This window comes from Geotrypetes seraphini, chromosome 5 (assembly GCF_902459505.1).
Source record: "Geotrypetes seraphini chromosome 5, aGeoSer1.1, whole genome shotgun sequence".
In the NCBI taxonomy this organism is placed as follows: Eukaryota; Metazoa; Chordata; class Amphibia; order Gymnophiona; family Dermophiidae; genus Geotrypetes; species Geotrypetes seraphini.
Window position 1 is genome coordinate 208,079,091 of NC_047088.1, and position 14,893 is coordinate 208,093,983.

At 44.7% G+C, this 14,893-nt stretch overlaps 1 protein-coding gene across 5 annotated transcripts in view; it reads left to right on the forward strand.

Annotated features, from left to right (window-relative positions):
* Positions 1 to 14,893, forward strand: part of LOC117360465 (sodium channel protein type 2 subunit alpha-like) — a 526,898-nt gene that overhangs the window by 275,686 nt on the left and 236,319 nt on the right. For all 5 annotated transcript variants that reach the window (XM_033944237.1, XM_033944239.1, XM_033944238.1 and 2 more), the window contains 2 exons: positions 1,906 to 2,047; positions 8,243 to 8,449. In XM_033944237.1, the coding sequence (XP_033800128.1) occupies positions 1,906 to 2,047; positions 8,243 to 8,449 (349 nt within the window). The remainder of the gene's footprint in view (positions 1 to 1,905; positions 2,048 to 8,242; positions 8,450 to 14,893) is intronic.

Consider the following 14,893-nt stretch of genomic DNA (forward strand, 5'->3'; position numbering starts at 1 on the left):
TCATTATCTGCATATCTGTAGAAACATAAACGTAGGCAATATTCATGATTTACATGTCTAGGACAGTCACATGTCCAACAGGGCAAGATAATTGTTTGTACTACTTGCATACAGGCATCAACAAATAGTTGGATCTTTAATATCTTAAAGATGATACATTCTGTGCATAATCTCAGATGACCTGGTAGACTGTTCCATAGGTGCACACCTGCAATGCCATTTGCAATAATAGCAGAAAAGATCAAAAAGTCCAAAGTCTCTCTAACCTAAGTTGTTTTTTTTGGTTAGGACAGCTGTTTATGCAGTTACTTATCCAGTTAGCGGACTGAATAGTGCCGCTAACAGTTAATGCTCTGCCCACATTCTGCCCCCTAACCTAGCCAGTTAGAGGATGATCAGTTAGTGGCAGTGGCTTAGCAAGGGTAGGAGGTGCCTGTGGCAGTGGCGTTCCCCCATGCTCTCCTCTCCACCCCCGCTACTTCCACGCCTTCCCCCTCACACCACACTCATACCCTCCCTTCCTATACCTCTTTAAATTTTCGCTAGTGCGAGCAACTTCTCCAGCCTGCTGCTCATTCCGGCGTTGGCTTTCCCTCTGATGTCACTTTCTGGCCTCTGACCCAGAAGTGAGCCAGGCCGGTGTGGACAGCAGGCTGGAGAAGGTGTTTGCAAGGGTGAACTTTTAAAGAGGTAATGGGGGTTGAAAGGAGGGCACAAGCGTGACATAGGGGGCAGAGAGGTGCCAGTGACCCCACCAAGAAGGTGCCCAGGGCAGCCCCCCCCTTACTACGTCACCGGGTAGTGGGGATATTCATCAGAACTAACCAGTTTAGTGCTGCTTAATATCCGTAACTGCCTAGCTAAACTCCTTTGGGTTGGGTTTTTTTTTTGTCATTTTTTTCAGCTTCTAATCAAAAATGATTTTGCCATTTCCTGGACTTCAATAAAAAAAAGTGTTTTTAATGAGCTGAAAATGTAATATGATATTTATTTATATTTTTGAATGTTACTATGGCTTCCCAAACCAGTCTTGAGATCATGACATTCAGTGGGGTTTCAGGGTATCCAAAATTACTGTGCAGGAGATAAAGTTTTATATCATGTAGGTCTCCTTTTACTAAGGTGCGCTAGCGGTTTTAGTGCACACTACAATACCGCACGTGTTAAATGCTAACGCCTCCATAGAGATGGTTTTAGTATTTTTCGTTTAGCGCACCTTAGTAAAAGGAGCCCTTAGTTTGCTTTAGTTAGCTATATGCTTAACTGCCTTTTCAATACAATATAGCAAAGTGGTCTAAAGCAATGGGACTCGGAAAATTAATCAGAATAAAAAAGAATTTGGAAGAGGAGAGAATAAGATGGAAGGAGGGAGGGATGGATGGGAAGGAGGGAGGGATGGAAGGAGGAAGAGGGGGAATAGAAATCTTGTATTTCTGATTAATCTAATCTGGGATTTCTGAATCGCATTATGTCCAGATTAGAATTTGAAGTTATGGGAATACAAATTAAATCTTCACTGTATTCAAATTTATGTCATGAGCATTCATTATTCGTATCCTGAAAACCCATATTGCTGTGGGATCCCAAGGGCAGGTTGGGAACCTTGGTTTTTAATCAAATAAATTTAAATGTATATTTTAATGGATCTCATTTAAAGCAAAGAACTTCATTAATCACATGTGTGCTAATACTGAAGACTTTTCTGTTGGTGTCTACTATCTCTGTCCACCTATTACCAATCAAGCTGCCTCTTTTTAAGTCCATCAATCTCCAATATTTCAGTATTATTTTGAATATGTATTATGATATATGTAAAATAGTAACACTTTACTTCAAAGATAGTCTTGAGTCTAACTTAGTATTTATAATATTATTGTTTTTTTCTTTCTTTCTTGCCTTGTACAGCCAATGTCCAGGAGGATATATATGTGTTAAAGCTGGTAGAAATCCTAACTACGGTTATACAAGTTTTGACACGTTCAGCTGGGCATTCTTGTCACTGTTCCGGTTAATGACTCAGGACTATTGGGAAAATCTTTATCAGCTGGTGAGAGCATATTGAAAAACTAAAGTTGTAAAGCAGAGAATATTTAATGTAAGGTATGAGTAGATTTAAATCAATTCATTAAATCCCTGTCCTCTTGGCATAGGTAAAACACTTGATAGATTCTGTTTCTTCTTCCCTTCTCACACTTCCAACACACACAGACCTATCAGTGGTTCTTAAACCTGTACTGGGGGGACTCCCTGCCAGTTGGATTTTCAAAATAGAAAGATAAAAACATGATGGCAGATAAAGGCCAAATGGCCCATCTAGTCTGCCCATCCGGAACAACCATTATCTCTTTCTCTCTCTGAGAGATTCCATGTACCTATTCCAGTCTCTGTATTCACCACTTTTTTTGGGGAGACTGTTTCATACATCTAACACCTGTTCTGTAAAAAAGTATTTCCTTACATTACTATGGAGCCTATCACCTCTTTTGTTTTTTAAATCATTTTTATTAAGGAATCAACAGAGAACAGGAATAACAAAACAGCTAATAACCCTTTCGCAGAGGGGGGGGGGACAAATGTGCAAACAGTAATAAAACACTCAATGCTATAACCTCTTAATTTCATCCTATGCCCTATCATTCTAGAGCTTCTTTTCAATTGAAAGAAACTTGACTCATGTGCATGCACACCACGTAGCTATTTAAACATCTCTATCATATCTCCCCTCTCCCACCTTTCCTCTAAAGCAGGGGTGCCCACACTTTTTGGGCTTGCGAGCTACTTTTTAAATGACCAAGTCAAAATGATCTACCAACAATAAAATTAAAAAAAGACAAAGCACACAGTATGCATAGAAAATGTTAATTATCATTCCTATTCCAGGGTTTTTCAAAGAGGTCAAAGCAGATGACTCTATGCACTATCACCTCAGTAACAACCATACAAAAATAGACAAATATACCCCCCTCCCTTTTTACTAAACCACGATAGCAGTTTTTAGCGCAGGGAGCTGCGCTGAATGCCCAGCGCTGCTCTTGACACTCATAGGCTCCCTGAGCTAAAAACCTCTATTGCAGTTTAGTAAAAGGGGACCTTAGTGTAAAATATAGACAGCAGATATAAATTCAGACACATTTTGATCACTAAATTTAAAATAAAATCATTTTTCCTACCTTGTCTGGTGATTTCATGAGTCTCTGGTTGCACTTTCTTCTTCTGACTGTGCATACAATCTTTCTTCCCTTCTTTTAGCCTGTATGCTTCCTCTCCTCCAGACCTCATTCCTTCCCCCAACTTTTCTTTCCTCTTCCCTGCCCTTTCTTTCTCTCTGCCTCCCTTTCTTTTTTTTCTGTTTCTCTTCTTTCCTTCTGTCTCCCTGCCTGCCCTTTTTCTTTCTTTCTCCCTGCCCTCCCCCAAGCCACTGCCACTGCCATCGGGGACCAGGACCCAAACGCAACCAATAACAGGCCCCAAGCTCTCCCTGCTTCAGCCAACCAGCATTCCTCTCCCCGACGTCAATTCTGCCGTCGGGAAGAGGAAGGCTGATCAGCCCAAGATCATGATCAACCTATTGGAGAAATGCTGCTGGGTCCTGCCTTCGCGGAAACTGAAAGTAGGCAGGACCCGGCAACAAGAAGAGGAAATGCTTCATTTACTTGTCTCCCGCCTTAGCCCGTAGCGAACGCTTGCTTCAGGGCTCTCAACATGTGCGCGCCGGCTTCCCTTCTCCCCTCCCCCCCCCGGACATAACTTCCGGTTTCGGAGGGAAGAGAAGAGAAGCCGGCACGCACACTTTAGAGCCCGGAGCATAAGTTCGCTACGGGCTGAAATCTCCAAGCCGGTTTTTTTGGGGTTTTTTTTAATGTTCAGCAGCGGCAGATGACAGCTGGGCGGACCGCCCAGCTAAAAGGCCCTAGGGAGAACACTGGAGAGGAAGGCTGATCGGCCCGTAGATCAGGACGGCAACACGAGTCTGCGATCGACTCACATTGCCTTCCTGAACTACTGGTCGATCGCGATCGACGTGTTGGGCACCCCTGCTCTAAAGTATATATATTGAGATCTTTAAGCCTGTCCCCATACACCTTATGACAAAGACCATGCACCATTTTAGTAGCCTTCCTCTGGACAGACTCCATCCTTTTTATAAGAACATAAGAATTGCCACTGCTGGGTCAAACCAGTGGTCCATCATGCCCAGCAATCCGCTTACCATGGCGGCCCTTAGATCAAAAACCAGTGCCCTATTTGAGTCTACCCTTACTTGCGTATGTTCTGTTCCAGTAGGAACTTATCCTACATTGTCTTGAATCCCTGAAGGGTGCTTTCCCCTATAAGAGCCTCCGAAAGAGCGTTCCAGATTTCTATCACTCTCTGGGTGAAGAAAAACTTCCTTATGTTTGTACGGAATCTTTTCCCTTCTAACTTTAGCGAGTGTCCTCTCGTTCTCTTCACCTTGGAGAGGGTGAACAGTCTCTCTTTATCTTCTAAGTCAATTCCCTTCAATATCTTGAATGTTTTGATCACGTCCCTTCTCAGTCTTCTCTTTTCAAGGGAGAAGAGGCCTCTCGTTGTATGGCAACACCCCCAGTCCCTTAACCATTTTTGTCACTCTTCTCTGGACCCTTTCAAGAAGTACTATGTCCTTTTTCATGTACGGCAACCAGTGTTGGACGCAGTATTCAAGGTGGGGGCGTCCCATGGCCTGGTATAACAGCATGATAACCTTTTCAGATATGTTTGTGATCCCCTTCTTAATCATTCCTAGCATTCTGTTTGCCCTTTTTGCCGCCGCCGCGCATTGCTCGGACGGTTTTATTGACTTGTTTACAAGTACTTTTTGAAGATGCGGTCTCCAGAATTGTACACAATATTCTAAATAGGTCTCACCATACCTCTTCCTATGCACCCTAGCATCCTTCTAACTTTTGCCGTCATTTTTTCAACCTGTTTGGCGACCTTAAGATCATGACATTCAATCACATCCAAGTTCCACTCTTCTGTCGTGCCCAAAAGTTCTTCACACCCTAAACTGTACCGTTCATTCAGGTTTTTGTAGCCCAAATTCATGACCTTGCATTTCTTAGCATTAAATTTTAGCTGCCAAATTTCAGACCATTCTTCAAGCTTCACTAGATGTTTCTTCAAGTTATTCACACAATTCGGGGTGTCTACTCTTGCAGATTTTGGTATCATCCGCAAAGAGCAAATATTAACAGCCCTTCAGCAATATCACTTATAAAAATGTTAAAAAGAACAGATCCAAGAACAGAACTTTGAGGCACACCACTGGTAACATCCCTTTCCTCTGAGCTATCTACATTGACTACTACCCTCTGTCATCTTCCACTTAACCAGTTCCTGACCCAGCCTGTCACTTTGTGGCCCATCCCAAGAGCTTATTTATTAGACATATGTGTGGAACACTTTCAAAGGTTTTGCTAAAATCTAAATACACCACATCTAGCGTATTCCCTCTACCCAATTCTCTGGTCACCCAATCAAATAAATTGATAAGATTTTTCTGACAAGACCTACCTCTAGTGAATCTATGCTGCCTCTGGTGTTATAATCCACCAGGTTCCAGAAATTTCACCATTCTCTGTTTTAAAAGTGTTTCCATTAAGGGAATTTTAATAAATTTAAAGATGTGTGGGGGCCATTAACAAATTATTGCAATGAATAAGTATCATTTCCCTGATTAGTACCAATGAAATAATAGGGAGGGGGAGGGTAATTTTTTTGAATTTTCATTATTTGTTTTGAATGAAAGGAAGTCTTTATTATATGGTATATGTGTTATGAGATATTGAAGCGTTGTGAGGGAAAGGGATAAATTATATTTAATTTGAAGAATTATAGAATTTCAAGCGACGTATTTAAGTTAAAATGATGTTACTTGTTGATGCACTTGATGTAAGTTATAAAAATGAATAAAGAATTTAAAAAAGTGTTTCCATTAATTTGCTTAGCACAAAAGTCAGACTTACTGGCCTGTAATTCCCTACTTCTTCCTTACTTCCACTTTTGTGTAGAGGGACACAATCCACCCTTCTCCAGTACTCCGGTATCACTCCCGACTCTAGAGAAGCATTGAAAAGGTCAGTCAGCGGAGCCACCAAAACTTCCCTAAGTTCATTCAGTACCCTCGGATGTACACCATCTGGCCCCATTGCTTTGTATACCTTTAATTTAGGTAGCTCCACATGAACACAACCTTCTGAAAATCGATCGGGGTCTACCACTCCACCATCCCTATTCGCATTTGTCTTCTGTGGTCCTGCTCCTGGATCTTCAGCCGTGAACACAGAACAGAAATATTTGCTAAACAATTCAGCCTTTTCTTTATCAGCTTCTACATATTCCGTCCCTTCACTTTTAAGTCTCACAATGCCACATTTCTACTTCTTATCACTGATATCTAAAAAATGTTTGGCTCCTCATTTTACCCTGTCACCTATTTTTTTTCTTCTATTTGTATCTTTGCTTTCCTGACTTCTCGACCAGCCTCTCTTAACTTTTCCAGATATTTTCACCTGTCTTCCTATTTCTGTGATCTTTTGTAGTTTATGAATGCTAATCTCTTATTCCTTACCTTCTCAGCTATTACTTTTGAGAACCAAAGCGGTCTTCTTTTCCTATTACTTTTACTTACTTGCCTCACAAAAAGATTTGTCACCCTTACAATAACTCCATTCAGTTTTGCCTACTGCATTTCTTCCCTCTTTCTATATCCCTTCTATAATGCCTATTCTGTGCCCATTTCTCTCTTTTGTACATGATTCATTTCAGCTTTATTCCCTCCATTTTTATCTCTTTGTCTCTACCCCTTCCCCTATGTTCCGGCATCTTTCACTTCTTTTCCTTTCTTCTTTCCTTCCCACCCCACCCCACAGTCTGACATCTTCCCTTCTCTTCCTCCATGCCCTGGCTTCTCTCTCGTCTTCCTTTCCCTCCCTCCCTATTTCCTTTCCCTTTGGTGTGGCATCTCTGTCTTCTTCCCTTCATGCCCTGGCATCTCTCCCCTCCATGGTCTTGCATTTCCTTCCTGCGTCCTTCCTTTCCCTCCCTCCCCTCTTTTCCCCTCCCTTCCATCTCCCTCTCTCTCCCCAATTGGGTGCAGCAGTTCTCTCCCCCTCTGCTCTGCTCCCTCCCTCTCTTTGTTAGCCCCCTCCCCAGTTGGCAGCTCAGTGTTCACAACTTGCTGCTCTTGTCGGCTTTAGGCTTTCCTCTCTGCTGGTTCCTGCCTTCGTGGAAACAGGAAGTAGGCGGAACCTGGCAGAGGAAGGCCTGAATCCGTCAAGAGCAGCAAATTGTGTACCTGCTGCTGCTGATGATGAAAAAGTTCATGATGCTGGCCCTTGGATCACTCCCTTATGGGCTGTACCCGGGGTGGGCCGCCACTCCCATCTTGGTACGCCACTGAAGGAAGGTGAGAGGAAGGGAGGGAGGTGGGCATAATGGGAAGAGATGCCCAAACCGCACGCCAGCTCTGGTCTGTGAGGTCTCAAAAATATTGGGCACCCACACAGCTGGTCCCTATACCCACCTGTACACCACAACAATAGCCCTTATGCCTGCAGGTGTCATCTTTATGTAGGTACAGTAGGTTTTGGAGAGCTCTCTGTACAGTATAAGTAAGTTTTAGTGACATCTGACCTGGGACTTTTAATATGACATTCACTGCAGTAACTCTTAGAGTGCCCCTCTGTTCTGCTTTGGAGATGTATATGAGCCATGTGAATCTGTAAGACAGGCTGGAAAGTACTGTTTCCTTTTCATATATTTGGGTGGTGAGAGGGGGTCAGTGAACACTGGGAGGGTTAGGGGGGATCAAGCCTTAATCCCTCCAGTGGTCATCTGGTCAGTTTGGGCACCCTTTTGTTCCTTTATTCATTTTTAAAGCATGTCTAGCCCCAAATGTCTAAATGGTGCCCCGGACATTTTGTTAAAAGTTTGATTATCCCCGAGAACATCCAACCACTAAGCCTGCCCAAAACACGCCTCTAACATGTCCCCTTAAGACTTAGACACACTGGAGAGAAAGTGACTAGAAAAATGTCCAGAAAATCTGTTTTGAGAATGCCCACTTGGATGTTTTGACTAATAAGATGTCCAAGTGCTGGTTTATGCTGTCTTTTGGGCGTCTTATCCTGTTTGAAAATGACCCCCCCCCCCATAGGCTTTCACTGTAACTAAAGAGAATGAAAACCATTCATATGCTTTTTTTTTAAATTTTCCCCAGACTCTGAGGGCTGCTGGTAAAACCTACATGATATTCTTTGTTCTGGTGATTTTCCTGGGCTCTTTCTATCTGATAAACTTGATCCTAGCTGTTGTTGCTATGGCCTATGAAGAACAGAACCAAGCAACCCTAGAAGAAGCAGAACAGAAAGAGGCAGAATTTCAACTGATGATGGAACAATTAAAAAGACATCAAGAAGAAATCCAGGTATTGTGGTATTAACATGGGAATATTTTCATTAGTATTTTATTATTGATAACAAATCTGGGAAGGTTGCAAAATGAGTTCCCGGAATAGTGCATCTGCATTATCCTGTTGTACACCCAAAAGGATATGGTGTCAATAATGTGCTAACAAACTTCCACAGTTACATATATATCGATATATAAGCTCAGATCAATGGCCATAATCTCCCCTTAATATTTTTGATACTCTTGCCAGTTAAGGCTTTGGGGCTAATTTTATAATAAGAACTTAAGTTAATAGGATAGGAAGGTGCCTAGTTTTAGCAGAAATTGATTGAAAGCATGGACATTGACATTTGCTCAAGACTACCAACATACTTTGTAAAATACACATGGAAATCATGATTCTACCCACAGTTTTCCCAACTCTATCCCTGAGGAGGGCTACTATACAGATATGGACCAGCTTTCACTGCGAATAATTTTAGGTGAGAACATAAGAATAGCTTTACTGGGTCAGACCAATGGTCTATCCTGTCTTTGCGGAGGCCAATGTAAGTCACAAGTACCTGGCAAAAACCCAAATAGTAGCAGCATGCTACTGTCCCATGTCTGTCTCAACAGCAGACTATGGACTTTTCCTCCAGGAATTTGTCCAAACCTTTTTTAAAACCAGCTATATTAACTGCTCTTATTTTATAAGAGCCCATTTATGCATGTAAATAAACTATTAGCAGTAGTCGTAACAGTGCTACCGCTGGGCATTAAGCTGCCTTATAAGAGCAAAAGATCCTTATAAGGCAGCTTGTCCCCTAGTGGTAATACTGCAAGAGTGACTAGTGACATTTCGAATCCAGAACCAGCAAGGGGCAGAAGCAACTGGGGATTACTCCTGTCCTGACCTCAATAGATATCAGGGATTATGCCAGGTAGGCCTGGGGAGGAAAGGAGGTGGTGTTAGTGATTGGAAGGAGGGGCATCAGAAATTGAAAATACTGGAATTCAAAGTGGAGCAAAAAACCTTGGACCGTGGACCCAAAACAGGCTGAGTTTTGGCTGCAGAGCCTTCCTCAGGAGTCTTCATAAAACAAATAAGTACCAAAATATGAATAAATGCCAAAACTCATACAACATTCTGAATTCTAAAAAGGTTTTATGAGAGAAAACATGATAAATGATTAAATTATATTCATTTATTTATTAATATTTATTAAAGTAATTTAAGTCTGCTCATATTGGAACAAATGTGAATCTGATGGGAAATAAACATAAAGGGGCCCTTTTACTAAAGCACAGTAGCATTTAGTGCTTGCTAAATTGGCTACCGCACCTTTGTAAAAGGACTCCTAAATGTATAACATGAGGAAAAAGTGCTATTGAGTGACTTGAGAGGGTGAAGGAGAGAAAAAGAGTTTAAGATGTGAACAGAAACAAAAAAGAGAAAAGCCATAGCTAAGAATTGATTTTTTTTTTTATTAAGTTGTGCGCATTTAAATCAGTAATGCGCACAGATATGTACATGCATCTTTGGTTGCAGTAAATAGAATCTGGGGCTATATGCCTAAGCATATATCACATAAAACAATGCACTTAAGAAATGTACTTAAAAGACTGTTGAGATGTCACTGAAAGTATTTACAATAAGAAGTAGAAACGGCAGGCTGCCCACCATAGCTTTTAGAATGTAATAAATAAATCTAAAATATTTCATTCAAAAAGTGTGCTCTGATTGTAAGTAGAGAGTGACACGGTGGTGGTTACCCGCGGCTAGCCGCGGGTAACCCACCAAAACGGTAACCCCAAAAATGGTCACCGCGAGCCCCGTGGAGCGGTGAATGGTAGCACGGGGCGGTGAACAAGAAGTGAACGCGCAGTGAATGAGCGTTCGAACCGGCAGCTCACTCTCTCCCGCCGGCTGTCCATGCATCTCCCTTCCTCCTTTTCCCTTACCTTTTCTTCTTAAAACTGGCGATTTCTATAAGGCTACGAGCTGTATTACAGCCGTAGCCTTGAAGTCGCGTCGCGTTGCCTGCTGGTAAAAGTCTCCTCTGACGCAACTTCCTGTTTCCGGTTGCATCGGAGGAGACTTCTAGCAGGCAACCCGACGCGACTTCAAGGCTCCGGCTGTAATACAGCTCGTAGCCTTATAGAAATCGCCAGTTTTAAGAAGAAAAGGTAAGGGAAAAGGAGGGAGGGAGGGAAATGCACGGCTTGCCGGCGGGAGGGAGCTGCTGGACTGCGTGAAGGGTGATGGGGGTGGGGGGATGGAGAGGAGAAGACGCTGAAGACGGGGACGGGGCGGTGAAAGAGACAGCGGGGCGGTGGCAGGGTGGTGAAGGGGACGGCAGAGACGGGGACGGGGCGGTGAAAGGGACAGCGGGGACGGGGCGGTGCGGTGCAGAAGATGGTGGTCCGGAGACGGGGCGGTGATGGAGACAGAATTTTTCCCCGTGTCATTCTCTAATTGTAAGTATATGAAACAGACAATGCTGATACTACTAAAAAATAAAAAACAGAACTATGATACATAGATAGTTCTTCTGTACATTAAAACCACACAGGCAAACGTCCAGAATGAGGGCAACCAATGCGGAAGACTAAAACTATGGGGCAAAATTCCAGCATTTAAAGTACATGAGAGTGATGTCACTTGTTTGTCAGATTTGTATATTCAAATGGCGGTGCAACATAAGAAACAATTTAACCAAAGAACCAGAATTGTGGAGAGAACAAGACCTCCCGGGAGCCTGATAAAACTGCTGTAGTCAAATAGACCGCTGATGTACACACATAAGTGCAGTGTCACAAGCCAGTAAATACAATTTACATCTAATATAATAAAACGCTAGGCCGCGCATGTGCAGTTCCTAAGTGTGCGCCGCTTTTCCATGAGCTGTAGCGACACATAGGAAGTGCGCTTTCGCGGCTTACGGTTCTTTGAAAGAGGCGGCGGTGGCTACTCTCACGATCCCCGCCTGCGTCGGACTTCCGACGCAGGTGGGGATCATGAGAGGAGCCACTGCCGCGTCTTTCAACTAAAAAAAAAAAAAAAAAGTCAAGACCGAAGTTTTTTTCAATTTCAGAGACGCTGCAGCGGCTCTCTCTCTCTCCGGTCGTCGGCGTCGTCTTCGTTCCACTCCCCGGCACACACGAACCCCTGTTCAGCCTCCCATCCGACCCTACCTTCGGTTCCCTTAGTTCCTTGCCGCCGCTCCTCTTCTCTTCCCGCCCCGCGGTCCCAACAAACGTCCTTACTCCAGCAGGGGCCGCAGCACTCTAAACACGCTGCTTCGCAACCTGCTACTGCCCTGATTTGCTCTGCGGGCAGAGCAAATCAGGGCAGTAGCAGGCCACAAAGCAGGGGCGGCAAGGGACTAAGTTGGCCGATAGTGCTGTTTTTCCGAGATGGAGGAACATGCGAAAAGAAAACAAAATAAAGAAAACGTTGGCCCCCGCCGAAGAAGTGGAAGGTGGAGGAGGGGTGCAAGGAGCCGGAGAGCTGTATGTAAGTGTGTGTGTGCACGTGTGTATAGCCGAGGAGGAAGTGCAGCAGGAGCAAGGAGGTGGGGAGAGTGGATTTCCCCTACTTGGATGTCAGGCATCAAGAGGATTTGAGTAAAAGCTTTGGTCCTGTGATCCTCACTCTTTTCCTGGGGCTACTGCTGGACAGGGGGGGAGCAGGACATAAAAGAGAAGAGCTACTGCTGGACAGGGGGAGGAGGGAATGGGAGGAGTGCTGCTGGACAGGGGGAGATAAAAGGAGAAGGGCTACTGCTATATGGGGGGAGCAGGGAAAGGGGGGGAGGTAAAAATAAGGGAGAAGGGCTGCTAGCACCCATTAATGTAACGGGCTAAACAACTAGTAGACATTATACAACCATAGATCTCTTTACAACGGGGTGCTGAAAAGTTCTCAGCCCAACCAAGAAGGGAATGATGTGGAGCCATGAAACTTACAAGTTATTCCACATATTCACCAGTGGTGCAGTGGTTAAAAGCTACAGCCTCAGCACCCTGAAGTTTTGGGTTCAAACCCCTGCTGCTCCCTGTGACCCTGGCCAAGTCACTTACTCCCCCTGTTGCCCCAGGTACATTAGACAGATTGTGAGCCAGTCAGCTCAGACAGGGAAAAAATGCTTGAGTATCTGATTATATTCATGTAAACTGTTCTGAGCTCTCAAGGGAGAAAGGTGTAGAAAATTGAATAAATAAATAAAAGTTCAACACACTTGGCACATCATTTCTGAAGTTTCTGTAACCCATCCCCAAAAATACTCTGATATCTGGCCACTGAAATGCTGCTCTGCTTCTGCATCACTCATAAATTGTCGCCATTTCAAACTCTTTTTAGGGTTTAGAAACAGAAAATAGTCAGATGGAGCAAGTGCTGGTGAGCAGGGTGGATGATCTGTGCCCTGAAACCACAACTGCGTCAAACATCCCTCGTTTTGCCAGCTTTGTGAGCAGGTGTGTTGTCTTGCAAAAAGAGAACTCCCCTCCGCAGCTTACCTCTCCTTTTTTTCTTTCAATGTCTCCTTTATTTGGCACAGCAAATTACAGTACACTTCCCCCTCCCCATTCGCAGTTTCAGTAATCGCGGTTTCACATATTCGCGATTTTGGGGGGAGGGGGAAAAAAGAAAAAAAAAAAAACATCATTAAGTCTTCCCCCCGGCATCCCGGCCTTACCTGGTGGTCTAGCGGGCTTTCGGGTCAGGAGCGATCATCTTACTCTCCTGCCCCGTGCAGATCGCCATTAGGAAATAGCTGTAGGGTGTTCCCGTCGTAGTGTCGAGAGATTACGGGAACTCACAGCAGCCATTTCCTAATGGCGATCTGCATGGGGCAGGAGTGTAGGAAGATCGCTCCTGCCCCAAAAGCCCGCTAGACCACCAGGTAAGGCCGGGAAGGCGGGAGGGAGGCCGGGGTGGGTCAGAGCCGGATATTCGCGGTTTTTCGCCATTCGCAGTCCGGCTCTGCCCCTATCCCCCGCGAATCTGGAGGGAGAATTGTAATATTCTGCATTAACTTTTTGGCCCCTTGGAAGATAGTCGGTCATTACAACATCTTCCTGATTAGAGAATGACACGGGGAAAAAATCTGTCCCCGTCACCGGCCCACCATCCTCTGCACCGCCCCGTCACCGCCGTTCCCTTCACCGCCCCGTCACCGTCACCGCCATCCCTTTCACCGCCCCGTCACCGCCACTGCCATCCCATTCACCGCCCCGTCACCGTCCCCGCTGCATCCATATAAGCCTTAGTACTGTAATATTTAGTTTATTCCTTTCTTATAAATCAAAGTTCCTGCTGCTGAACTAGAGAAAGAGATGTTCAGCTGGCAGGGCTTTGTTTATAAATTTTTATCAACACAACTAATATACTATTTTATCCTAAAGCAAAAAATAAATAAATATAATTTTTTTTCTACCTTTGTTGTCTGGTTTCTGCTTTCCACATCTTCTCATTGAATTCCTTCCATCCACTGTGTGTCTTCTCTCTGCGTCTTCCATTTGCTGTTACTGTGCCTCTCCCTTAACCCCCCCCCAATTGGTCTAGCACCCATCTTCTTCCCTCCGCTCCCGCATAGTCTGGCATCTGTCTTCTTCCCACTCTGTCTTCCACATTTCCCTTGGGGGTCTGTTCCTCTCCACCCTCCTTCAATGTCTGTTCTATTCCTTTCCACCACCACCCTTCCCTCCCTCCTTTACCATCTGTTCCTTTCTACTACCCTTCAGCTCCTCTCGCGTGGCCTATCTACCTTCCTTCCTCTTATTTTCATGGCACGTTACAATGTAATTTGTGCAAGCCACTGGGAGCCTGCGAGCTCGGTCCCTGTCCCATCCCCACAAACCATCTCGCTTCTGTGCTCCTATTTTCTCCATTTCTAATATCTCCCCTATGTATCTGTCATTGCCCCCCCTGTGTCCATATACCATCCCCATGGCATGTCCCCTTTATGTCTCTGTCCCTATGCCCCATGCACATAATTTCCCCTCTTTCTGTTACCTTCCTGTGTCCAGATTTCCCCTATCTTCCTCTTCCATACCAGTGTGTCTCTTCTTTTCAACCCCATCTAGCTTTTTTCCCTCTTTCTTCCCCCCCCCCCCTGCTTCTAGCATCTGGCTCACCTGCCAGTCCTTCCCTTTCTTTCCTGCTGTGACTTTCCGACTTCATCCCCTTGGCCCAGAATCCTTTTTCCTTTCACTCCCTCCTTCCAATTTGAGCCGGGAACACTAGCGATCGCACGGTCCCCGCGGCCACTACCTGCCTGCCCGGTCGATCCTGGTGTTTGGCCGGCTCTCTCCCTTCTCCTCACCTTGGTTTGTGGGTTTTCTTTTTCGGCAACCTGCGCGCTTTCCCAGGGAGCCGCACACGCGCGGCTGCTCAGTGTTCGATCTTCTGCTCTGCTGCAACTTCCTGTTTCCGGTTGCGTCAGAGCAGAAGATCGAGGCTGAGCAGCGGCGG